We start from the raw sequence: 25555 nt of genomic DNA, 5'->3' as shown, positions 1-25555 counted from the left end.
ACAGTCAGCACAGAACTGAAAGCAGACGAGTGTTTTTCTCAACCTGGGTTTGTGCTTTTGTTATTTCTTGTACCATCACAAGTTACAGCAAAAGTTTCCAAACACATTCAATAAATTGATTTTGCTCTCTGTTTGAGAATGCACTGATGCACAAACCTAACGAAAACTTTAACACTAGTCACTAATCCCAAAGGACACTCAACTATGTTACTCCTCAGCACAAAAACACATTTGCAGTGTAATGCATTTGTTATGCAGTCTAAAGGTATAATGAGAAAGGCTCCACTCAATCTACAGCAGGCGGTGCTGGACCAAGTGAAGGACCTCGGCCATCCCAACAACGGACTGTTCTCTCTGTTGAGGTCAGGAAAGCGATTCTGCTCCCTGAAGACCAAAACAGAGAGACTGAGGAGGAGCTTCATCCCGCAGGCGATACGGTCTCTCAATCACACCACCACATAGTACTGACCCACACATATGGTTTTTACACACACACTGGACATTCTGGACATTTGTTTACACTAGTGGCCACTGCACAACTACACTGCGTGGTCATCTAATCGAATCACTTTATCACTAAGTCACTTAAATAAATCACTTTAAGCATATTTGCACTGCACAAGACACTTACACATGTGGATTGCACAACCCTGGACATTATATTTCTTAATTACCATTTAGTACTTGTACAGCTGCTGTTGTTGTTCTATATTTCTTCATATATTCTTATACATTTCTATATTGTGTGTTTGTGTATTGTGTATTTTGTTGTACAGTTATTTTATTTTTAACTTTAATTTTTATATTTTATTTATTCTTTCCTAGTGAAATTTACCCTTCATTTTAATTTTCCTATTTATTTCCTATCCTATTCATAGTCGTTTTTTCTTTAGGTCACGAGCAGTTGTCTAAGTATTTCACTGCATATCGTACTGTGTATGTGACAAATAAATTTTGAATTTGAATTTGAATTTGAATTTAAATCCAAGATCCAATTTAAATCCACACTAGAACTCAGTTTGGGTCTCTCTTTTCCTTCCTTTCTTTCTTTCTTTCTTTCTTTCTTTCTTTCTTTCTTTCTTTCTTTCTTTCTTTCTTTCTTTCTTTCTTTCTTTCTTTTTTTACTTTTAATGATTTCTCAAAATACTTTGGATAAACTTATTTCAATTTCTAAAGACAGAGATTTTGATCTGCACACATGAAGCAGACTGACATCAGTCTTGACCGCTCACTCTCAGGAAGAAACTAAAATACTGAAAATGTGCTTATGTAGTGCTATTAAGTGTGAATAAGTTGTGCGAAAACAAACACGCAGTTTTTTTCTGTAAAATTCACAGTTTATAACTTTAATAAAAGTTGCAGTTTGATCTTCACTGTATCATAAAAGAGTGCAGTAAAGACGCACATCACCATATAAATGTTTAAGACTGATCTCTGCACAGCCTCTTCCATCTACACAACACCAATATGACATTTTCTTACTTTAAAAATCAGACAAACCTCAGTCACCTCTCTTAAAGTGCTTCATATTTTACCCCGTCAGTACATTGTGTTAACCAATTACAGCCATTAGCTGCTCACTGCTTGGCTATTGATTTTTATGTTTTGATGTGGGGTAAATTGTACATCTTCACAACACCCTCAGAGCTTTGGTGTCTAATGACACAAACAGTCTAGCAGTAGAAGGCAGTTAGCAGAAATTTAGTAACACAGGATGAAAAAGCAGCTATAACTGTAAACGTGAAAATAATAATATGTAATCTTATAGCAGGACACTTCCTTGTATGTTATCATTTTTAATATCAAATTTCTAGTGTCAAAGATGAAGATTTTATAAAGTTTAATCAAATGATGCTCTGGAGCATCAGCAAGTGAAGAACCCATAACATTTTATGCTTTTGATCTGGATAACTTTTTTAAAAGTTAAATTGTGAAATTTATGCTGGCCTTTCTGGAGGATATCCTCCCTGAGTGTACTTATCAAATTAGTTTAGCATCGAATGCTGAGTGTAAAGAGGCCAACTGGCATTTGGCTCCTTTCCTACATTCTTCTTAAGCTGTCAACCACTTTATCTTTGTTTCAACCACTGCATTTTTAGTCCAGTACTTGTGTAATTTGGCACTTCTCAGCCTCTCTCCCTGTCTCCCCTCTGTATGAATGGCTTCTTGACAGCCACCTTTCCACTGAGACCACTTCTGATGGGACTTTGGGAAACAGGAGATGAATCAAATGCCAGATGCAGGACACTGGATAAAGATACTGTTACATATTGTTTTCATTTTCTGCACCTTCTTTGTCCTCCATTTGATCAGTTTCCTCAAAGTTGTTAAGGACACTCTGCACACCATGTCAATATAAGCCATGTTTTCCATTAATAATTGTTTGTTTTGTGCAGAAATACTGTTTCATGAGTTTTATTAAATTATGTGTCTTTGTAACAAAAAACTTTGTAAAATAATGCTTTAAAACTGGTTCTTTGCTCAGTTGTTATGCATAGGTTACACTCTTTTATCCATTGAGTTAGGTGGCCAGTGTTAAGTGGCTCATGCTTAACAAATACACAACAAAAAATAATTTCTCTGAAAATGGGAAGGAAAAGGAATGGACTGAAAATGACTGAAAAGAAAAACTCTCAAAGACCTTAAGAAAACCTGGAGAACTCTTGCTGAAAGCCACTGATAATGAACTGTGGATTTCCGGGCTTATGTAAATGCTATTGTTTTTACCGACTGAGAGTTGGCTAGCTTGCATAGCTACCGTTAATTGTCATGCTAACTTTGTACTTTTCATTGTTGACATTCACTCAAGCAAGAAGGATCACAAAACAGCACCAAACTATATAAGAAGCGTAAAGAAAGAAAAAAAAAATCACGACTCATCAGTAGTTTTCAAATCTGACCTAAAGTAAACACAGACATGTTGCTAACTGTATTAGTTACTTCCTTCTGGGCATGTGAGGTTGTTGATGGCATCAACAGTTGAAATAAATATCTTTTTGCAGTTTTCCAGTAGCCTAGCCTAAACGTAAACATGCAGAACAGAAGTTTGGATTAAAAGTATCTCTGGTCAGCATCTGAAATAAGACATGACAATCCCAGCTTTTGACACATTTAGTTCATATCAGGTATAAATAATACCCTGCACTTCTAATTTACCCTCTCAGAAAATTTTAACTTTCTTCTTCTTCTTCTTCTTCTTCTTCTTCTTCTTCTTCAGCATCTTCATCTTTTTCTTTGTTCATTTTCCAGCTCAGAGTCCACTCACTGTTTGGCATGCTGTCTTCTTCATGCGTCAGTCCCATATACCGCTGACTCCGGTGCTCCATAGAGAAACACACCACGTCATCATCATCTGGCTTTCTATAGCGACAAATCCTCCATGAGTCCTTCCAAGCTCTCAATTCCGATTCCTCACCCTCTTCGTAAGCCTCATCCTCAGCATCACAACCTCCTCTGTGAGCTACTGCCACCATCCATGACTGCTTCCAGGAGAGAAAGCAGGCGTTCAGTTTGTGGAACTGCAGATGGAGCGGGACATTGGGCTTATGTTTCATTCTTTTCTGTGACTTCTTCACCTTCTTTTCTTCTTCTGTGTTTTTCTCTACTATAACCTCTGCTTCATTTTCTTTCTCACCAGCCTCCTTCTCTTCATCCTCCTCCTCCTCTTCCTCATCCTTGTGATGGTCAGCTTTTTTGTCATTCTCTTTAATTTCTTCTTCATCTTTCTCAAATATTACACCACCTTCCTCCTCGTCAACATTTTCATTCTCCTCTCTGTCTTTACCATCCTCATCACTCTCCTGGTCGTTGTCTGCTTCATCCTCTTCTTCCTTCTCTTCTTCTTCATCCTCGCTATCTACATTATTGCCTTCATTCTTTTGCACATCATCCTCTTCTTCATCTTCATCAGCTTTGTCATCATCTTCATCTTTTTCATCTTCCTCCTTATCTACATTAACCCTACTACTCTTATTTCTTTCTGTTTCATTTTTTTCATCCCCACCACCCTCTCCCTTTTCTTCTTCTTCTTCTTCGTCTTCTTCTTCTTCTTCTTCTTCTTCTTCTTCTTCTTCCTCCTCTCCTTCTTTTGCTTCTTCTTCTTCATCTTCATCTTCTTCTTTTTCTTTTGCTTCTTCTTCTTCATCTTCTTCTTTTTCTTTTGCTTCTTCTTCTTCTTCTTCTTCTTCCTCTCCTTCTTTTGCTTCTTCTTCTTCTTCATCTTCATCTTCTTCTTTTTCTTTTGCTTCTTCTTCTTCTTCCTCTTCTTCTTCTTCTTCCTCACCTTCTTTTGCTTCTTCTTCATCTTCATCTTCTTCTTTTTCTTTTGCTTCTTCTTCTTTTCCTTCTTTTGATTCTTCTTCTTCCTCCTCTTCTTCTTCTTCTTCTCCACCTTTATCTTTCTTGTCCATCTCTTTGTATTTTTCTTTTTCACATACATTTGTTTCATCATCATTGTTATTATAATCTTCATCTTCCTCCTCTTCCTCATCTACCTCTGCATCTTCATCCCTGCCACCATCATGGTTTCCTTTCTCCTCATTTATGCCATTCTTGTTCTCCTCTTCCTCATCTTCTATGTCTTCCTCCTCCTCTTCTTCCTTTATTTCTGCATTCACTTCCTCTTCTTCGTCTGTGCCTTCCTCATTCAGCTTTTCCACTTTGTCATCCCTTTCATCTTCATTCAATTCACTGTCCTGCTCTTCCTCTTCTACTTCACCCTCATCATTTTCATTTGTGTCTTTTTCCTGCTTCTCTACCTTAGTTTTTTCATCCCCTTCCTCCACCTCCTCCTCTTCTTTCTCCTCCTCATCGTTATCTGTTTCATTGTCATCTTTTTGATTGCCTTTTTTGTTTCCATCCTCCCTTCCACCATCTTCATCCTGTTCCTCTTCATTGTCTTCTTCCTTGCCCTCCTTCTTGTTGTCAGTATCTTCATACTCTTCTTCCGCCTCCTCCTCATTTTCATCCACTCCTTCATCTTCTTCCTCATCATCTTCAGCCTTCTTGTTAAGGGCTTTTTCTTTCTTTTCTATAACTATTTCTATTTTTCTCTCCTTTTCTAGTTTTTTGTCCACATTATTTTTATTGAAAGCTTCCTCCTCTTCAACTCCTTCATCCTCCTCCACACCATCCAGATTTCCATCCTCCTCTTCCTCATCCATATCTCTGTCCTCATTATTCACTCCTTCATCATCCTCCTCCCCTTTGACATATATTTCCTCTGCTTCCCCCTCCTCCTCTGTTTCCTCCTCCTCTACCTTAAACCATCCTCTTGGAGCCTTCCAGGCCTCCATCCACTCAGTGGTGTCTGTCATCTCCTCGTCCAACTCTGATGTGAAGAGGAAGTTTGTAGCTTTGCGTTTTCTCTCCAGCATGGCACTGTGTTGATGATTGGAGTTTACAGAAGCTTTGCACCACCTGTGGATGAAATCACGGTTTGGTTAAATGGACATGAAGAAGAACTTTTCATAGAAATATAACAGTAGAAATAGTAAACCATGTGTGATTCAGGCTAGGGCTGAATCAGTTAGGCCTGGATCAGGTGACCCCGAATCCTCCCTTTGTTATGCTGCAAAAGGGGGATGCTGCTGGGAGATTCCCATGCATTCACATTTCTCACTCACTATATGTTAATAGACCTCTCTGCACTGATTCATAGTTGTTATTAATCTCCAGCTCTCGTCCACAGCATGTCTTTTATCCTGTCTTCCTTCCCCAACCGGTCTCTGCATGTATTATTGTAAGGTCTACCGTATAATACAAAGCTACTTGAGGGGACTGATTTTGTGATTTAGCGCTATATAAATAAAACTGAGCTGAATTGAATTGAATCTGAAGACATTTGAGCTGATTTGCTCATCAGGTCCATCTTTGGGAAGATCACAAAAACAACCAAGAAAGACATGCAACTCCAAAACAGAGGGGTTTTGTAGCTGTTTTGTTTCTGTTTGTGTCACGGCGAGTGGAGTGAGCCGTGGGGAAATAATAAAGGAGGATCTAATTGCAGTAGTGAAGGTGAGGTGGTTTATTGAACACAAAATGCAAATGGAGAAACAGCAAAAGGGACTGAAAACTATTTAAACTGAGAACAACTAAACTACTGAACACAAACCAGGACCTGAACATGAAGGAGGATGAGCAGAGGTAAATGACGACGGACATCATGAAGCATGGTGGATACACAGACAGACCAGCCACTACAATGACAGAAAACACGACCTAAAAACACTCAGAGAAACACAGGGAGATTACAGACAGGTGGGGGACACAGCTGGGAGTGATTAACGAGACGAGACAAGGGAGGTAAACTGAACACGCTCACATGAGACATAGACTTTCACAATAAAACAGGAAACAAGAAACCACTAAACAAAGTTTATTTTTTGCCTGTTTGACAAATTGTGATAGTTGACAAAGATAACCTGAGTAAATGAAAAATTGTTTTTAGATGACCATTTCATTTATTAGGGAACAAAAGCTTTCAAACCTAGGTAGAGCAAGAATTAGAGCAGGCCCTCTACTAACTGGAAGATTGGTGGTTTGATCCCTGGCTACTCCAGTCTGCTTGCCTTGGGCAAGAAACGGAACCCCAAGTTGCTCTTTGATGCATTCATCAGCGTGTGAATGTTAGCCAGAAAGCATCAGGTGTAGAAAAATGTGCCTGTTTGAAGGTCTGTGTTTTTTGTGGAGTTTTACAAACTATCAAGTTGCCTTATCATAACGCAAGATAACAAGTCTTCATGAATCTTATTACAAATATAGCCCTTTTATGTTTAGCATCAGGTGCAGAACACAGTGGTAACTCACCTGAGCTGCTGCTTATATCCCCAGCAAGTGCTCCAGCTTTTCTGCCGTTCTTCACCTTCCTCTGGAGGAGCTGCTGACAGTAGCCAGGATTTGCTCCATCCTGGTACGCACACATCAGTTATAGTCATCATAACTTCAGCGTCCGCACTGAAGGAACTCTCACTTAGCGTCTCATCATCTGTGAAGTCGTTTGTTTCAAAATCTGCTCCAGACATTTTCCATGAATCCTCCCAGTCAAAGGGTTCATCCTGTTTGATGATTCAAGAGTGGTAATACAAATATTAATAAGTGTTTATCTGATTCAGTGCTCATGTAGCATCTGGCCAAACCATAAAGAGCAGAAATCAACAATACAACAGTCATTGTAATGATCCCCACCTCCTCCTCTAGCTGTTGTATTTGATCAAAGTTGTTGGTTAGGTTTTGTTGGTAGTCAGTCCAGATATTATCCCAGTCCTTTTTCTCCTGCCTGAAGGGAAAGTTCATGATCTTCCAGGTACCAGCCCAAACAGGAAGAGAATATGTTTCTATCGCAACCTTACAAACGTTCTCTCTTTGAAATAGAATATCCCAGTGAAACTGTTTTGTCTCAGAAAGCTCCACCTGGCCTGGACTCTTCACCTGGAAACAAGAAAAACAAGACAACACTGCAAAGTTATCTACAAAATCTGAACAGGATGTTAACTGAACAGCAAACTCTGTTTGATTAAGATCAGGTGACTTGTCCCTTGAAGGATATTTAACGATTTGTTTTGTTTATTTTTCTTCTGACCCTGTTTGGGTGTTTTAGGCACTTTTACATGTATGGCACCTTGGAAGTTCCTTCTATCAAGCTATGTCGTGTAGTCAGGACTGTACCCAAAATATTTCCCAGACCTCAAAAACTGCAGGCAATATTAAATTTTAGTGTTTGTACCTGTTTCCAGGATTGATTCCACTTATGAGCAGGAAACATCCATTCACCCTTCAGTCCGCTTCCCTTTGCTTTGTACTTGCTGTTCTTAGTTAGCTCTATGGTTGTGAACCCTAGAATTCTGGTTTGCAACTCTTGGGCTTTCAGAAAAAGATACTTTGGTGGCTTCAAGCTCATCCAGGAGTCCTTCCAGCAAATTCGAAATGCATCAACCTCTACTTTGCGCTTTTGCCTTCGAAGTCTGGGTGATGTTGACCTTCTCGGAGGAGGTGGTGGAGGAGGAGGCTCGGCTTTGGGTTTGGGAGGAGGAGGGACAACTTTGAATCGAATTCTGGGCTTGTTTTTTTCTGCTTCAGCTGCACCACTTGTGACCCTCTTAAACTCACTCATGCCATCTTTCATCTTGTCTCCATTAGCAACCAGCCAGTGATAGTTCCATTTTGAGAGTAGCCTGCAGATTAAAACAAAAAAACACGCTGGATCAGTGTATATGAATACAGATCTTAGGTACAGAAACATTCATCAGCTGTGGACCAAGGACCAAACCTCCTGGCTGGCGATTACAGGCTGGTCTCAAATTATTAATTAAATGATTTGTGAAAATTAAAATGTATTTTATGTAAAACTTACTTTTTAAAAATGTTTGACCAGAAACAAACTTCTGCGTCTTTTCAAGTCAGCCCAAGCTCCATAAACAAGTACCTTTGGACCAGTTATCTATTGACATTAAAGTTTGATTTTACTGTTGTCTTTGAATGATGGAGGTGATTCAGGAATTCGTAGAATAATGTGATAATAAATTGGGAAATAAATTATAAGATAAAAATCTGAAAATCTTTATAGCTGCATTTTCAAATTTTCAACATTTTCTTTACATTGTACAAAAAAAAAGGTTTATTCTCACAGATTGGTGGAACTTTTCTGCTTCCATTGTTCCTCTTTTTTGTTGTCGTCGGCGATGCTCTGGGCTCTCTTCTCCCACTGGTCTCTCAGACGCCCATTGCTGAATGTTCTCTGCTCCCCCTTTGTAGACAACATCTTGTTACCTGAGAGATGTAGAAATAATAATAATAATAATAATAATAATAATGATAAAACAACCATAAGAAGCCTTTAGAGTTTTTTTTCCCCAAATGACAGAAACATTAGGATCCAATCTCTAATTCTTAAGGCCTGGTCAGCTACAGCACTGGAAAAAATGTTGAATAGACCAAATGTAACCCAAAACTTGTGAACTATAGGCTTGACAGTGGTTTCAGCAACTTTGTGAGCCAAATGTGGTCCATATGCTACAATGTGTCTGTTATTTGGTCCATGTCAGGCAAACCCTCAGCTAAGTTGAAGCAGCCTGGTCTTTGGTCAAAACTCATAGCCAAAGAAAATACTGACAACAACAATCAAAAGTATGACTCCCATGAGTGTGGAGTAAAAAAAAATTCCATTTGTTGATTTAAAATGACGTTTGTGGCAGACCTGCCATGAGGGGGGGAAAAAAGTGGAACAGCTTTCAAGAAAAATGATGAAGAATGGATTTTTTGTTTAGAAACAAATCTTGTTTCTCATGAACAACTCGATGATTGCACAATCAACAATTTTGTCTGTGCTTGATTGTGGAGATGCTGCAGGCATGCATGTTTCTATATCTGTAGAACCCAAAAGGTTGATATTTTTTTTTATTCTGTTCATCTGAATGTAGCGTTTTCAGTGGGAGAAATGTTTCGTCCCTCATCCAAATGACTTCTTCAGTCTCAGCTGACTGCAGGTTTCTCAAACCCTATAAACAGTACATTTGCTTAATAACCAGTGTTGGGGAGTAACGGAATACATGTACCGCCGTTACGTATTTAGAATACAAAATATGAGTAACTGTATTCCGTTACAGTTACCGTTTAAAAAGGTGGTATTCAGAATACAGTTACTTTGTTGAAATAAATGGATTACACTGCGGTACTTTCCTGTTTCATTTTGTCGCGGGTCAGGACTGTTTGGGTTTTGTTTGACAGCTACGTTCTTTTGTTCCAGGCGGCAGCGTTACGGTTGCCATGGTTACAGGGCGACGCTCTCTCTCTCTGCGACTGTGTGTTTCCTGGGTGAGAGAGCGCCTTTTCGTTGTTGTTGTTGTTGTGCTAAGCTAACAGGCAGAATGCTACAAGCATAGCTCTAAAGCAGTGGTTCTTAACCTGGGTTCGATCGAACCCTAGGGGTTCGGTGAGTCGGTCTCAGGGGTTCGGCAGAGCCTCCACTGCGGAGGTCGCAGAGGTCCAGCCACGCCCGAATTATCTTGTAAATTTGTGATGACACGCCCCCTTCTGGCCATCACTGGCTGCAGACGATCATGCTACACTGCTTGGCCAATCAGGCCTGCGGGGAATGTAGCGCGCGCAGTAGTCAACATGTGAATGTCGTGGTAGTACATCGCGTGATTTTTTTTTTAAACATTTTAATCCATACTAACTATGTCGGGCAAAAAAAGAAAGTGGTTGGACGAATATGTACAGTATGGATTTACATGTATCACGGAACGTGATGGGAGTGAGCGTCCTATCTGCATGATTTGCAACGCCAAGTTGAGCAACTCTAGTCTCGCACCGGCAAAACTAAAGGAACACTTCTTGAAGCTGCATGGAGACGGGGAATACAAGAACACAACACTTGCTGAATTCAAGGTGAAGAGAGCCAGATTCGATGAAAGGCCCACTCTGCCTGCTCTTGGATTTGTACCCGTTAACAAACCGATCCTCACAGCATCGTACGAAGTTGCTTACCTGATCGCAAAGCAGGGCAAGCCACACACCATTGGTGAAACACTCGTGAAACCAGCCGCGTTAAAGATGGCAAATCTGATACTCGGAACAGCGGCCGAAGGTAAATTATCACAAATTCCTCTTTCAAATGACACCGTCAGCGACAGAATAGAAGACATGAGTAAAGACATCTTGGCTCAAGTAGTCGCCGATCTGATTTCAAGCCCGGCAAAATTCAGCCTTCAGCTCGATGAGAGCACAGACGTTGCTAATCTAAGCCAGCTTACTGTTTTTGTGCGCTATGTGAAAGATGACATGATAAAAGAAGATTTTTTATTTTGTAAGCCTCTTACAACAACAACTAAGGCAGCCGATGTGAAGAAGCTTGTGGATGACTTCTTCGGAGACAACAATCTTTCATGGGACATGGTTTCTGCAGTTTGTACAGATGGAGCTCCCGTCATGCTGGGAAGAAACTCTGGTTTTGGTGCGCTAGTAAAAGCCGATGCACCACACATCATTGTGACTCATTGTATTTTGCACAGGCATGCATTGGCAACAAAAACCTTGCCTCCAAAAATGGCAGAAGTATTAAAAACCGTGGTGGAATGTGTGAACTATGTGCGAAATAGTGCTCTGAGGCACCGCATCTTCAGTGAGCTGTGTAAAGAAATGGGCTCTGAATTCGAGGTACTTCTGTACCATTCTAATGTTCGGTGGTTATCCCGGGGACAGGTGCTGAATCGTGTTTTTGCCATGCGTGTGGAATTAGCCCTGTTTTTGCAAGAGCACCAACACTGTCATGCAGATTGCTTCAAAAATCCTGAGTTCATTCTCATTTTAGCGTACATGGCTGATATATTCGCAGCTCTCAATCATCTCAATCAGCAGATGCAGGGTGGTGGAGTCAATATCATAGAAGCGGAAGAACACCTGAAGGCTTTTCAAAAAAGCTAACGTTATGGAAACGACGAACAGAGAACAACAACTTTGCAAACTTCCCCCTTCTGGACAACTGTGTAAGTAAGGTCGAAGATGTGTCTGGAATCGGAGATGTTTCTGTATCCACGGAACTGAAGCAAACAATTGCAACGCACTTAGATGAGCTTGCAAAGTCTCTCGACAGATATTTCCCTACAAGAGAGTCATATCCAGCATGGGTGAGACAGCCGTTCACGTTTGCTGTTGAGACAGCAGATGTCAATGATGAATACCTTGACGAAATCATTGAAATTCAGCAGAGCCAGGTTCAACAGCAACTCTTCAGAACAACAACACTCTCAACGTTTTGGTGTCCACAAATGGACAAGTATCCAATTATTGCTAAGAAAGCCCTGGATTTTTTTATACCATTTGTTACAACATATCTTTGCGAGCAATCCTTTTCGACGATGCTGGACATAAAAACGAAGAAAAGGAACAGACTTTTCTGTGAAAATGACATGAGACTGGCACTTGCCAAGGTGAAGCCACGCATATCTGAACTGGTCTCTCAAAGGCAACAGCAGAAGTCACACTGATTTGCAGGTATGTAATTTGTTGTAAGTTCATGCATTGTGTTGGTTTTGTTCTTTGAACAAGGTGATGTTCATGTACGGCTCATTTTGTGCACCAGTAAAAAAACATATCTATGTCTTGAATTTGAAAAAAAAAAAAAATTCACTAAAGAGGGGTTCGGTGAATGCGCATATGAAACTGGTGGGGTTCGGTACCTCCAACAAGGTTAAGAACCACTGCTCTAAAGAATGTAGCATCATGTTCAGTGTAGTCCGTGCTGCTGGGAGAATGGACTGCCATACACGTTATGTGTCTGTGAGCGCGAGGAGGGAGAAAAAGGGGAGTGGAAAGGTACGAGCAGTCATCGAGCAAAAACGGGAGCTGGAAGCATGTAAATATAATAATAACCACTGCAGCCAAGAAGAGTGCCTGACGAGCCCAGTTGTAAGTAAGCTATTAAGACTCGACTGTACACTGTGTTCGTGTTTTCCTCCGAAAACAACAAGTTCCGTTGGAGCAGCCTTTCAACGCCTCTCTCTGTCTGTCGCAAGAAAAGTTGACCCACACAACAAAGTAGAGCTATTTTTCGGCTACCAGCCGACAGGGACCCCGCCGTATTATGCTGGGCTTACACTGTGCGATTTTTTCAGTCGCGCGATTCAGCTCCTGCTCAAACTGTACGATTGACTCGCAGGGGTTAGAAGTTCATAGGTCACGATGCAGGGTCTCACACTATACGGCCCGATGCTCTGATGCGACCTGAGTGCTCACACTGTGCGTCCATAAAAATGAAGGTTATAACAGAAATTCTGTCGCTCGCTCTCCCTCTCCGTCTTTCATTCACACAGACACACCACCACCATCAACTTTGCTAAATTGCTAATGAAAAACATTGGTCAGGCAGCTGTGATTGAGCAGCAGTGTCGATCCAACTATTTTCACGGTTGTTGTGGTCGTGATAATTTTGTGAGGCCACATCGAAAGGATGGTTCTACAGGTTGTGCCTCCATCGCTTGTGTCCAGATCACACGCTGCACTGCCGTGCTACGCCGTCTTTTTCGCTGACATTTGTGTTTGCGCGTGCGCAGTGTGGCAAACTGCGGTGACACCCTCACGACCAAGCGATTGATGATCGGGAGCTGGTCGTGAGGTGTCAATCGCTTCTCGTTACCCCACGTATACTACACGATGCACGACGCACGATGAAGGCCAAAATCGGGCCGATCACCAAAACGATCACACGACTCAAAAATCGGCTCAAAATGGGCCAAAAATCGCACAGTGTGAGCCCAGCATTAGTCAGAGGTCCCTTTACTACAGTTCGGAGTCGCGGACCTTCAGTAATAGTAATAAATCACACAGCAATAGTACATTCACGTTGTTGTAAAAAGCATGATAATATTGTAGCGGGTCTGGGCTGTTCGGGGTTCTGCTTGTACAGTTATGTTTTGTGTATGTTGCCATGGTGACGGGTGACGCCCTCTCGCTGCGACGGTGTGTCCTTCTGGGGTCAGAGGGCGCCCTATGTGTGTTGTGGTTGCCGCGCTGAGCAGTTAGCTAGTGGCAGTGTGTTCTTCTGCAAATGTAATAAACGGCTGTGCTCCCTGGCTAGCTCACGGGAAGCAAGACCAAACGATACCTCCGTCTCCTCCTTGTCTGAACTCGCCACAATATATTAAGTAATCCAAAGTATTCAGAATACGTTACTGTCATTGAGTAACGTAACGGAATAGGTTACAGAATACATTTTGGGGCATGTATTCTGTATTCTGTAATGGAATACATTTTAAAAGTAACCTTCCCAACACTGTTAATAACTGAAACCAGCCCACTGAATGAACAGTGGGCTGTGAGGTTGTTCATTCAGTGGCAGTCAGCTGAGACGGAAAAAGTAATTTGGATGAGTGACGAAATGTTTCTCCTACTGAAAATGTTACGTCCAGATTAACAGAATCAACCTTTTGGGATTTACTTACGTGGATGACTGAGCATGCATCAAAATATTATTTGTAGAAGTACATTATGACTCATCACAGGTATTTTCTTACTCCTCTGTATGTTATATGGAAAAGTGTGACAATGCTCCCTAGCAAATAGAAGACCTCTACTTCTTGTTTGAATTTAAAGTGAGTACTTACAGCATCAGGTCACAGGACATTTAACATTAGCTGTACTTGCTGTTCATACTGAACTTGGAAAAACTGGAAATAATTTGCAGCCAATAAATGTAACGAGCTACAAAAAACTATGAAACTGCATTCTGTGATTCAACTGGAACATTTTAAAAGGTTATATTTGTCTATCTGCAACTAGTTTTGCATATGTTTTTCTTGATTTGTGATCAGTGTAGCTGTTTGTCTCAATATTTGGACTGTTTGTTGTACACGTCTCTAAAAATAGATCTAAATTTCAATGAGACTATAAAGGATTTAATAATAACAATAATGCGACAGCGGTAGGAAGAATGTGTACATGCCAGACTGGAATTGGATGTCTGTATTCCTCATTTAGACCCTGATTTATCCACTGGAAACTGATGCAGGAAATTGAGTTCCTTAAAAGGTTTTGTCTCTTGCAAAGGCACCTGTGTTGAAAATGGGGCTTTTTTTTTTTGGTGTGCTGGTAAAGAATCACCAGAGATCTGTTGATTCTTTTACTTCTTCCTAAAGTACATCATGGGCTACTTCTGACTTTAAGTGTCATTAGTTATTCAAGATTGCAGGAAAAAAAAATTAGACGTATGCTGCACATTCTTGGAACAATGCGCCTCAAAATGAAAAATGTTACATAGATTATTGTTATTAACTTTCTTGTGGGGTCTTGCGAGATACTGAGACACAGATTTCTATCTGGTCTCAAAATGGAGATCTTTGGAGTGTAAGGTAAATATGTTAACAACTGCACCATGGAGCATCATTTGGTTATTCATTACAACATTTATTATTAAAACGAATTATTAAAATATCCTTTCCAGGTTTTTATTTCTTAGTTCAGATGTCATATTGTCTACCTTGACTGTATTCCTTGAAGTTTAGTTTGGTTTTTCAGTTTGACTGATTAATTTGACACTTTACTGTTTTCCCAAGTTATACTGCAATAATTTCAAAGACATAGACTAAACTTTGAAGTAGTGAACCTATTCAGAAGATCATCACAATTCCCACAGTACACAAACACAATACAACCCAGAAATGTAGCACAACATTTGCAGCCTATAAACACAACACACCAAATGTCCATTCTTTACCTTGTTTTCTCTGTATGGCTTTTCAAAATATGTTTCCAGTTTTGAGTAATCAGTAAATTAAGTTACTAATACACCACTGAGCTTATCTAGATAAACATACTTTCATTCCGTATTGAATTCAGAAACGGTATTCGATATGAAACCGTTCCAACATTTTAAATTGGTACTTAAAAAGTAATCACCACCCAGTCTCCTCTTAGATACATACCGATAGTTCAACACAGTTTTGAGCCCAGCTTTGGTCCAGTTCTCAGTGTCGCGTCTTGTTGAATACTGGCTCATGTAACTGTGACACCAGACCACCACTTATGCTCTAAAATTAAACTCAGCTCTTCTTCAAGGAGCGACAACAACAAAACATCACAGCACTGATTCAGGAAAGATGGAGATTCTGTGTCATTTAAACATAATAATAATGTCAGTTTGTTCATTTTAATCTGAAAATGTGTATATGTTAATGCCTTTGCTGTCAGTCAATGGTTTGTACTCTTCAGTTCATTATGATTCAAAAATAGAGAGAGGCTTTCACTATTTAAATAAAATGAAGATTCTCAACATTTTCTAGAAATAATCAGTCAAATTATACACAGGATATGTATATGATACTTTGATAAACTACAATAATATGGACAACCAGAGTCAGAGTTACAGTGAACTCAGAAAGGTCCCCGCCTTTAATCTGTGTCTGCTTGGAAAACTGACTCTGGACTTAGCAGTGTCTGTGTAAATAAATGAAGCATACTTAACAGACTAATGGTGAACTAAAATTAGAAAATGACCTCACATCTCCTTCACCACCTCAGTGTTCAGGATTTCCCCATCGGACACTTAACAAGAATCAAATGACAATAAACTCAAGAAAACAAATGACTACAGGCCTGGAAGGGTTACAAATATAAATGAAATGAAACCTTTCCAAACATACCACAGATTGCAAGTATCAGCTATGATTATCTAGGCTAAAGATGCATATCTCTCTTTATTTTTGACACATAAAGTTAAAACTGTTATCCGTCCTCTCCTCGGAGTCTGAGGAAGTGGTTAACAGTTTTCATTTTTCTTTGTAAGTTGGAGGATGCGGGGGTATGAGAACACACAGGTTTCTGAGTGCTCCTGTCCTGACTAAACTTTTGTGTTGAACTTTTAGGTTTTGTCAACAAAATTGCTTGGTTAGTAAAGTAATCCTGCCACAACTGGTGCAGTGCAGATATGAGGACCCAAATGCAGGACAAAGTAACAAAAAGGGAGCTTTAATGGCTGATAAAAAAGTTAAATATAAACTAAGTCTAAAGGATAATGATACAGAAATTCAGAAACACAGAAAATCACACAGAATTGTGAAAAGTACAGCACAAGAGAGAACCGCGAATCAGCAAAGACAAAAAAAGGGACTTAACATGAACGGTGGACTAATTACACCACAAGAAACAGGAGGGAGCATAAAAAAAAGCAACCATCAACAGGCGAAGAGAATCAGGGAAACAGGGGGAAAGCTAGACAGGAAATAAAAATGACACATGGCACATAAAGGACTTTCAAAGTAAAACAGGAAATAACCAACAGAGAACTAACACAGACATGTCAGTGAGAAAAGAACACCGGGGGACAAAGGTATTAACACAGTACTACAATTGCTCAGTGTCATGGCTCGGCTGTGTGGCAGGCAGGAGGAGGACCCAAAATGCAAAACTCACACACACGGGGATGAACTCAAAAAGCAGCTTTATTGCTGACAAAAGATAATGGGAGATACAAAACTAAACTGGGAAAAACTAACGTAAAGCTCACCAGGAAACACGGGGGAATCACACACAGCATGAGGGAGAACACGACGCCGAACAGAGGGAGACTCAGACAGAAATACACAGAGGGTAAACGAGGAAAGTGGGCACACACGGGGAACACAGGTGACACTGATAATCATAACGAGACAGGGCGGGGTGAACTGAACATGACATGTAGAGGCACAGAGGTTCCGACAGGAGGAGAGAGAGCACGGGGAAAACACAGACATAACGGGCTGGGGAAACATGAAACAACCACAAAGGGAGACGAGGGCTCATCAATACATAGAGGGCACACAGGGGGGAGAGAGCCATGAAGGGAAAACACTTAGGGAACGACACAGCAGGGCAACTCAGAAGACATGGCCTAAATAAGGAACGAAATACAGAAATACAAAGAACTAAGAATACTGGGCCCACATGGCCCAGGACCATGACATCACCCCCCCCCCCCCCCCCCCAAAGGGCTGGCTCCCGACAGCCCAAACCCGAGAAACAAAAACAAAAACAGAAAACAACCCACCCAGGGCGGGAGGCGGGGGACCAGGACGGAGGGACCAGAACGGGAAACAAAATAAACAACAGAAAACACGGGAGCACACGACCATAGTCAAAATAAAGTTCAGGGGGCCGACCCAGAGCCCACAGGAACAAGAGTTCACGGGTCACACGGTCGGGGGGCCGACCAGGCGGGTGGCACAGGTGGCAGAGCTGGTCCGGAGGCCGGCCGTGCGGAAGGCAGCGGCGGCGGCGGAGGAGACGACGGAGCAGTTCAGAGGGCCGGCCGCGCGGAAGGCAGCGGCGGCGGCGGAGGAGACGACGGAGCAGTTCAGGGGGCCGGCCGCGCGGAAGGCAGCGGCGGCGGCGGAGGAGACGACGGAGCAGTTCAGAGGGCCGGCCGCGCGGAAGGCAGCGGCGGCGGCGGAGGAGACGACGGAGCAGTTCAGGGGGCCGGCCGCGCGGAAGGCAGCGGCGGCGGCGGAGGAGACGACGGAGCAGTTCAGGGGGCCGGCCGCGCGGAAGGCAGCGGCGGCTCTCCAGTGTCAGGCGTGCTGGCCATGGCCCGGTGGGCACAGGACCAGACGAAGCACAGGCCGAAGCTGCGGCAGACGAGGCACAGGCCGGAGCTGCGGCAGACGAGGCACAGGCCGGAGCTGCGGCAGGCGAGGCTGAAGACTCGGAGGCTGGACCAGACGAAGACTCGGAGGCTGGACCAGACGAAGACTCGGAGGCTGGACCAGACGAAGACTCGGAGGCTGCAGCAGACGAAGACTCTGAGGCTGCAGCAGACGAAGACTCTGGGGCTGCAGCAGACGAAGGCTCTGGGGCTGCAGCAGACGAAGGCTCTGGGGCTGCAGCAGACGAAGGCTCTGGGGCTGCAGCAGACGAAGGCTCTGAGGCTGCAGCAGACGAAGGCTCTGAGGCTGCAGCTGACGAAGGCTCTGAGGCTGCAGCAGACGAAGGCTCTGAGGCTGCAGCTGACGAAGCACAGGCTGGACCAGGCGTAGCAGAAGGTGGCTGGATGGGCACGTCGGGCCCTCCAGCTGATGTGGCATGGTGCTGAACGGGCCCCTCGGACCCTCCAGCGGAGACAGGAGGCTGAACGGGCCCCTCGGACCCTCCAGCGGAGACAGGAGGCTGAACGGGCCCCTCGGACCCGCCAGCGGAGACAGGAGGCTGAACGGGCCCCTCGGACCCTCCAGCTGACGTGGCATGAGGCTGGTGCGGTTCTCCTGAACCCCCAGCTGACGAGGAAGGTTGCTGAACGGGCCCCTCGGACCCTCCAGCGGAGACAGGAGGCTGAACGGGCCCCTCGGACCCTCCAGCTGACGAGGTAGATGGCGGCGTGGGAGCCGCGGAGTCCTGGATGAGCTCATCCGAGCTCCCAGCAGGAGCTGATGCAGAGCCAGAGAGATTTGAGACCCCTGGCTGGATGTTAAGCTGACCAGCGGACCGTACTGCTATCGGGGACTGGGCTACAGGAGCTACTGGAGCCTGCGCTACAGGCGGCACTGGAGCTACTGGGGCCTGCGCTACAGGCGGCACTGGAGCTACTGGGGCCTGCGCTACAGGCGGCACTGGAGCTACTGGGGCCTGCGCTACAGGCGGCACTGGAGCTACTGGGGCCTGCGCTACAGGCGGCACTGGAGCTACTGGGGCCTGCGCTACAGGCGGCACTGGAGCTACTGGAGACTGAACTGAGGGTGGCTGCGAGGGAGCTAACTGAACTGAGGGTGGCTGCGAGGGAGCTAACTGAACTGAGGGTGGCTGCGAGGGAGCTAACTGAACTGAGGGTGGCTGCGAGGGAGCTAACTGAACTGACCTGGGAGGAGAAACACGAGCAGGAAAAGGAGCAGGCTCAGAAAAAACTGTCCGAGAAATGGCAGGCTCAGGGTGCCGGCGGCGAGAGTGCCACTTCTTTCTATCCGTGGAAGCGGGCGGGGTGAGCGGTGGAAGTCCCTGGCAACTCCGGGGACCCCCAAGAGCCAGTCGAGTCCCCCGGAAAGAGCGCTCGTCATGATCAGGAGCGAGCCACGGCTCCCTCCCGAACTCTTCCACTAGCTGTGCGCCTGCGGCGTGCTGCTGCCCCTCGTGATCGACGTCCAGGACCCCCACAGCGTCCGCGGGACGCTTCGTGGAGGGCGAGACAGGACGTAGCAGTGCGCGACGGCGGCGCTGACGCCGGTTCTTTCTGGAAGTGTGTACGATGGATGCTGGAGCCACCGAAGCAGAGGGTGGTGTGGCGGCGATCTCCTCGTCGTCCGCCCACATCCTTGCCAGAAAAGAGGCAGGCGAAGTAAAGTCTGAGCAGTGTGGGGAGGGCGAGCGGCTGGTCCGATGCGGTGCAACAGGTGTGAGTTCCTCCTCTGAAATGAGCCAGGGCTTCCAACGAAGCTCGTCCTCCCGTAAAGCTAGCAATACCTGCTGTCGCTCATCGTCGTCGAAATCTGTGGCCTCCACCATCTCGGTGCGCTGGGCTATGTAGCTTGACAGTGGCGGAGACGAACTGTGAGTTGATGGCGGTGCAGCGGTGAGCCTCAGAGTCCCTACTCTGACTGCCTCCGGCTCGCGAGGCAGCGGCAACGACAACCGTTTGTGGGTCGGAGTCGTAGGTGCGGAGGCGGCGTTTAACACCCTCTGGGCCAGCGTGCGGGCGCGAAGCTCCTCCTTCAGGGGGGCCAGAGAGTCGAACGCCTCAAAAAGCTGGGGAAACCGCCGGAGCTGTGGCGCTTGCTGAAGGATTGCGTCAATGGCCGCCAACCCGGTGGACACCACTCTGGGGTCCGTGCACCCACAGATGCGCGTCATGAGCCGGCAGAGCCGTTGCAGCTCCTCCCCAATCTCGTCCGAACTGTCCGCTGGGTCTGACATGGTCAGATCGTACTGGAGGTCCGCGGAGGGGTTGTGAACTGCTGGGTCCATATCGTGGTCGTGTTCTTCTGTCATGGCTCGGCTGTGTGGCAGGCAGGAGGAGGACCCAAAATGCAAAACTCACACACACGGGGATGAACTCAAAAAGCAGCTTTATTGCTGACAAAAGATAATGGGAGATACAAAACTAAACTGGGAAAAACTAACGTAAAGCTCACCAGGAAACACGGGGGAATCACACACAGCATGAGGGAGAACACGACGCCGAACAGAGGGAGACTCAGACAGAAATACACAGAGGGTAAACGAGGAAAGTGGGCACACACGGGGAACACAGGTGACACTGATAATCATAACGAGACAGGGCGGGGTGAACTGAACATGACATGTAGAGGCACAGAGGTTCCGACAGGAGGAGAGAGAGCACGGGGAAAACACAGACATAACGGGCTGGGGAAACATGAAACAACCACAAAGGGAGACGAGGGCTCATCAATACATAGAGGGCACACAGGGGGGAGAGAGCCATGAAGGGAAAACACGACACAGCAGGGCAACTCAGAAGACATGGCCTAAATAAGGAACGAAATACAGAAATACAAAGAACTAAGAATACTGGGCCCACATGGCCCAGGACCATGACAGCTCAGTACATAAATCAGAAGAAAAGATATGACAATAACTTAAACGCAGCACTATAATAATCATAAAGTAAAAAATGGAAACAAAGACTTAATATCACATCAATTAAAACTCACAAAAGAGATCAAAAGAAACCAAAAATCCAAACACTAACCAAACAAACCAAAACTTAAGTTCATTAAAAGAGAATCCAAGTTCAAAAACACAAAACCATAGCACCATGACCAGTGTTGGGACTAACGCGTTATTAAGTAACGCGTTACAGTAACTACGTTATTATTGTGGTAACGAGCATGGTAACTAGTTATTATGCCAAAATCAGGAACGCGTTAGTCGTTACTGGGATTTAGATAGGGTCGTTACTCGTTACTTCGTGTGGTGGCTATCGCGGAGCTTCCACAGATTCAGTAACATTAGCAAATGGTGGAAGCCAGCAGGTGGATGAAGGAAAAGGGACGCAGAAGGAAAAGAGACCCGAGGCGGCCGCCGGTCCAAGTGTGAACTGAACTTCAGGTAAGAAGTTATGACCTGCAGTCTCTCTGGGTCAGATATGAACCAAGTTTAGGTGGAGTTTGTTTTCGTTATTCTGACTTTTTCCATACTGCGTGCTAGCTAGCATGACGGAGTTTCTATACAGCTGGGTGGGTGCTATGAAGTTAATGATGTTGAACTTTATTTTGTTCATAAGTTATTAGAGTTGCCAACCGTCCCGTCTGGTATTCAGAGAAAATATTACACGTTTCTTATTGAGGTGAAAAGGAACAGTTTGCCCCGGACTTCAGCTACAATGAAAAAGGCACAAAGCTGGAGTTATTCTGTGTCTTTGCTGCACAGCTGCCTCTTCTTCTCTCATCCTCCCCCCTCCCTCTCCCGTTTCTACTTCAATCATGAAAACTGATCAGTGATCAGCTGATCGGCTCTCTTGTTTGTTTATCGCCCACTTTGCGCCGAAAGAGGAAACCAGCGGATGTCGCGCTAAACAACAGCAGCACGTTTAAGCTTGATCAGCTGTTGTTAGAATTTATTTAATATTAATTTCTAGTATCAGCTGATGTTTGCTGGAGCCACAGCTGCAAAAAAGCTGCTGGTCATGATATGGTTTGTATATGTGGTGAGAGGGAAACATGAAGATGAAACCAGGAGATGTCCTTACTGGATCATCAGAGCTGAACAGGTGATGGAGAAACAGGTTTACCTTTTAGGTGACAGGAATGAGTTGAAGGGAAGTTATGAACTGTTTCTGAGAGACAAATAACACCAGGATCCTTTTTTAGGTAGCTGACAGCTGGTAACTGTGCAGGGGCGGGTCTAGCAAAGTGTGGCCAGGGGGGCATGTAGGGCATTAACGGGGAGAGGGGGGCACAAAGAAATACTTTTCTTTCTTATTCTCATTTAAAATGTCTAGCTTTTAAAAAATAATTAACTGAATCTTACAACAAACGATTGATAGATTGATGCATATATACCATCAAAACAGTGAACATCACTGTCACAACAGTGTTTATTTTCATTCAAAGGCTTTATGATTTTTCCTATAATGGTCAAAATGCCCGGGACAATTTTTTGTCCCAGTCCAGCTCTGTATGCAGCTCATCTGCAGTCTGGTGTTACCTACATCTTCCTATTCAGAAGGCAGAATTTCCGAGTTCTGAGTACAATCGAACGCACCACGACTGCAGTTTTTGTGTTGGATGTAAAAGGCACACATGACGCTGTGACGTAGGCTAGAATCATGGCAGCAGTCAATGACGGTCTAGGCGTGGGATTTCTCTCGTGGAAATATGCACATTATCTTTTCCTTTCTATTGGTAGGTGGCACAGTGCACTTGTGGCAAGTAAGCAAGCTAGAAGACTGGCAAAGTTATGGAAGAAACACATTAACAAGAGAATTCTGAGTAAAACCAAAGTTACTTTCCCTAGTAACTAGTTACTAGGGAAAGTAACGAGTAACTTGAAGTAACTGAGTTACTTTTGAGAGAAGTAACTAGTAATGTAACTAAGTTACTATTTTAAAGTAACTTACCCAACACTGACCATGACACATGCTTTGTAGTGGTGCTAATAAACACTTTCACAATGTCTTCAAAAGACCTGAAGGCAAACTTCTCTCATATTCTGTACCTGATGAAAGATGTTGCTTTATTGAAGCACAGTACAGGAATCAGAAAAGTTAGAAAAGCAAAAAAGGAAATAAGAATAAAGCTTGGACTGACAATCAGAGCTCCTGGGCTTGAGAGGATTCAAATCTTACTTTTAGTCGTTATTGTAAAGATTAGATCAACGTCTGACCAAAGTTGCCTTTTGTTACTTTTTGCATTCAGGAACATTAACTTATTAACGGATAATGTTGGGTTTTTAATTTGAGCATATGTCAAATATGCTCAAATTAGGTCTTTCAAATAATGCATTTATTACAGTTTTCTGTTAGTGGGTGGAAATTATTTCTCTGAGGTCTAAGTCATCAGGTGCTAATCCTGTCCCACATTTGGAGAAAGGTAAACAGACTATTCTGGAAAAGTTTTTAATGTTTGTGAAAATGGTTGTTCTCCTTGATCCCTAATTGATGAGACCTGAGAGAAGAAATTCATAAAAAACAAGCTTTAATTACATAATCTGACTGCCCAGGGTTAGAGTTCAGGTTTGGGTCATCACCAATGGTGATGTAGACCTGAGAGGGTTAAAAATGTCTTTTAAGTTTTGCTTTTATTAATGTAATACTTTTGTTATTGTAAGACTTGACAGTCCAAGCAGTTAACCCTGGGAGCCTACATTACCCACAGTGCAACTTGACCAGTGGCATGTCCAAGATAAGTGTTTTATGCTTCTAGCAGTATTTGAGCCTTGAGCCTCTGTGTTATAGTCTAGCCCTAACTTACAGATGCACACAGACATGTAATGTAGCTTTCTTCATTCGGTATCTTTAGTATTTTTTTTCTTCAACAATCTAATTGAAATGAATTATATGAGTGACTAATTCATTACAATATACAGGAAGTTCAACAAATGTAAAATTAAAAATAACAATCCCAACTTACCTGAAGTCTTTCTGTGTCTCAGATGTTTTATTTAAATCCCCTCTTACATGTAACTCTGCATTAATGTGGACCACAGTTTGTGTTCACTACTGACTGTCAGTGTCTGCGCCTGTCTGTCTCTACACTTTACAGCAGCTTCAGTGGTTCCTGTCTTACTCTCTCTCTCTCTGTTTTCAGTTCGTTTCTGCTTTTAACTTTTACCAGCGTACACTCAGTGTGTCCCGTGTCTCTGCTCTGTGGTGAGAAGGCTTCCCTTCTTTGCTATTTTTACATCATACGCTAACAGATCCAGAGCTCTAAATTTAGTTTCAGGGTGAGGCAACGAGAAACAGGACAGGAGCAGCCGGCTGCATGGAAATACGGAGAAGTGACATGAATTGTGCACAATCGAAATGGATTTTTAATTAACAGGTGCAGCTGCATAGACAAACAGGACAGCTGTTTGCAAGTGTTAACCAATCAGAAACCAAATGGTTTTTGAATCTTTAACAGCTGTAACATGCACATTTACTCCTCCAGAGATTTCTCACGCCGCCTGGCAATCAGCCAATCAGCTCAAAGAGTCTGAAACACCTCTCCATATCAGATTGCAGGCATCCAGGCTCCCGTGGGAAAAGCTGGGTTAACTGTCTTCCTGACAGTTGGAGTACTTGGAAGTGAAACTGTCCTGCTTTACAAAATTGGTTCTAGCTTTAAAAAAGGTGTCAAGTTTGTGGGAATGAAAGCTAAAGGAGACTGTGCCATTACCCAATTAATTTAAAAGCTGCTAAGTGGGAAAAGATTCCAGTTTCCTCCATAATAGCAGTTTGTTGGCTGCAACTAAAAAATAAAGGCAATACAGGAGTTTCACCAAGGTTCCCACATTAAAATGTTCAGCTTTACAACAGAAATAAACAGATATGTCTGTGAAGGTTCTCAGTCATCCAGGTCATCGTAGTCAAAGGAGCTTGCAAAGAAAAGCGTCTGGACTTCTTTAAGTTACTTGGATACGTTTCACCTCTCATCCGAGAAGCTTCTTCAGTTCTAAGGTCAAATGGTGGAAATAAACAGACTAACAAAAGTTTACAACCTGATAAAAAAAGGTTTCTGTGGAGTGTTCCTGCTTCATAACAACAGTGAAGTGACATATCTTTTCACAACTCATGCTTGAGTTAACTTGGTCAGGCCTAAAGGTAAGGGTGTGACTGCTTTAAATGATTGTCATATCTATGCAAATGCCACAGACTGGTAGGTAACCATCTGGAAACCACCAGTCAACTGAGAAAAATGTACTCTTCCTAGCTGGTTGGTGAGTAGTTCCTGGCCCTTGCCAGGCAGAATAAATCATAAAGAGGATATGTCACCAAAAACATCCTTGTGATCGGTATTAAATTGCTACAGTCACCTGTAGCAAACCAGAAACAGAACATGATCTTCAAAATAAAAGATGTGCCTTGCTACTGTCAGCACTCAGTCAACACATTTCAAAAGATCCAGTGTTTTACTTCCAGTGTTTTCAGTACTGCCTGTACAGT

At 43.5% G+C, this 25555-nt stretch overlaps 1 protein-coding gene across 3 annotated transcripts; it reads right to left on the bottom strand.

The window, feature by feature from the left end:
- Positions 1-886: 886 nt before the first annotated feature.
- Positions 887-24284, bottom strand: LOC309711364 (uncharacterized protein). 3 transcript variants are annotated; one of them, XM_082541636.1, is made up of 6 exons: positions 24042-24284; positions 8625-8766; positions 7724-8171; positions 7186-7428; positions 6808-7055; positions 887-5418 (listed from the first exon to the last, which is right to left on the bottom strand). In XM_082541636.1, the coding sequence occupies exons 2-6, from the start codon at positions 8756-8758 to the stop codon at positions 3171-3173; spliced, it is 3321 nt and encodes a 1106-aa protein (XP_082397762.1). In that variant the 5' UTR covers positions 8759-8766; positions 24042-24284; the 3' UTR covers positions 887-3170. The 3 variants fall into 3 exon arrangements, with proteins under 3 accessions (XP_082397762.1, XP_082397763.1, XP_082397764.1); XM_082541637.1 differs by lacking the exon at positions 24042-24284 and adding an exon at positions 15417-15464; XM_082541638.1 differs by lacking the exon at positions 24042-24284 and adding an exon at positions 10486-11390.
- Positions 24285-25555: the final 1271 nt, after the last annotated feature.

The sequence above is a fragment of the Aulonocara stuartgranti genome (genome assembly GCF_965226115.1).
Source record: "Aulonocara stuartgranti genome assembly, chromosome: 7".
Classification (NCBI taxonomy): Eukaryota; Metazoa; Chordata; class Actinopteri; order Cichliformes; family Cichlidae; genus Aulonocara; species Aulonocara stuartgranti.
This window is presented reverse-complemented; position numbering and strand designations above follow the sequence as displayed.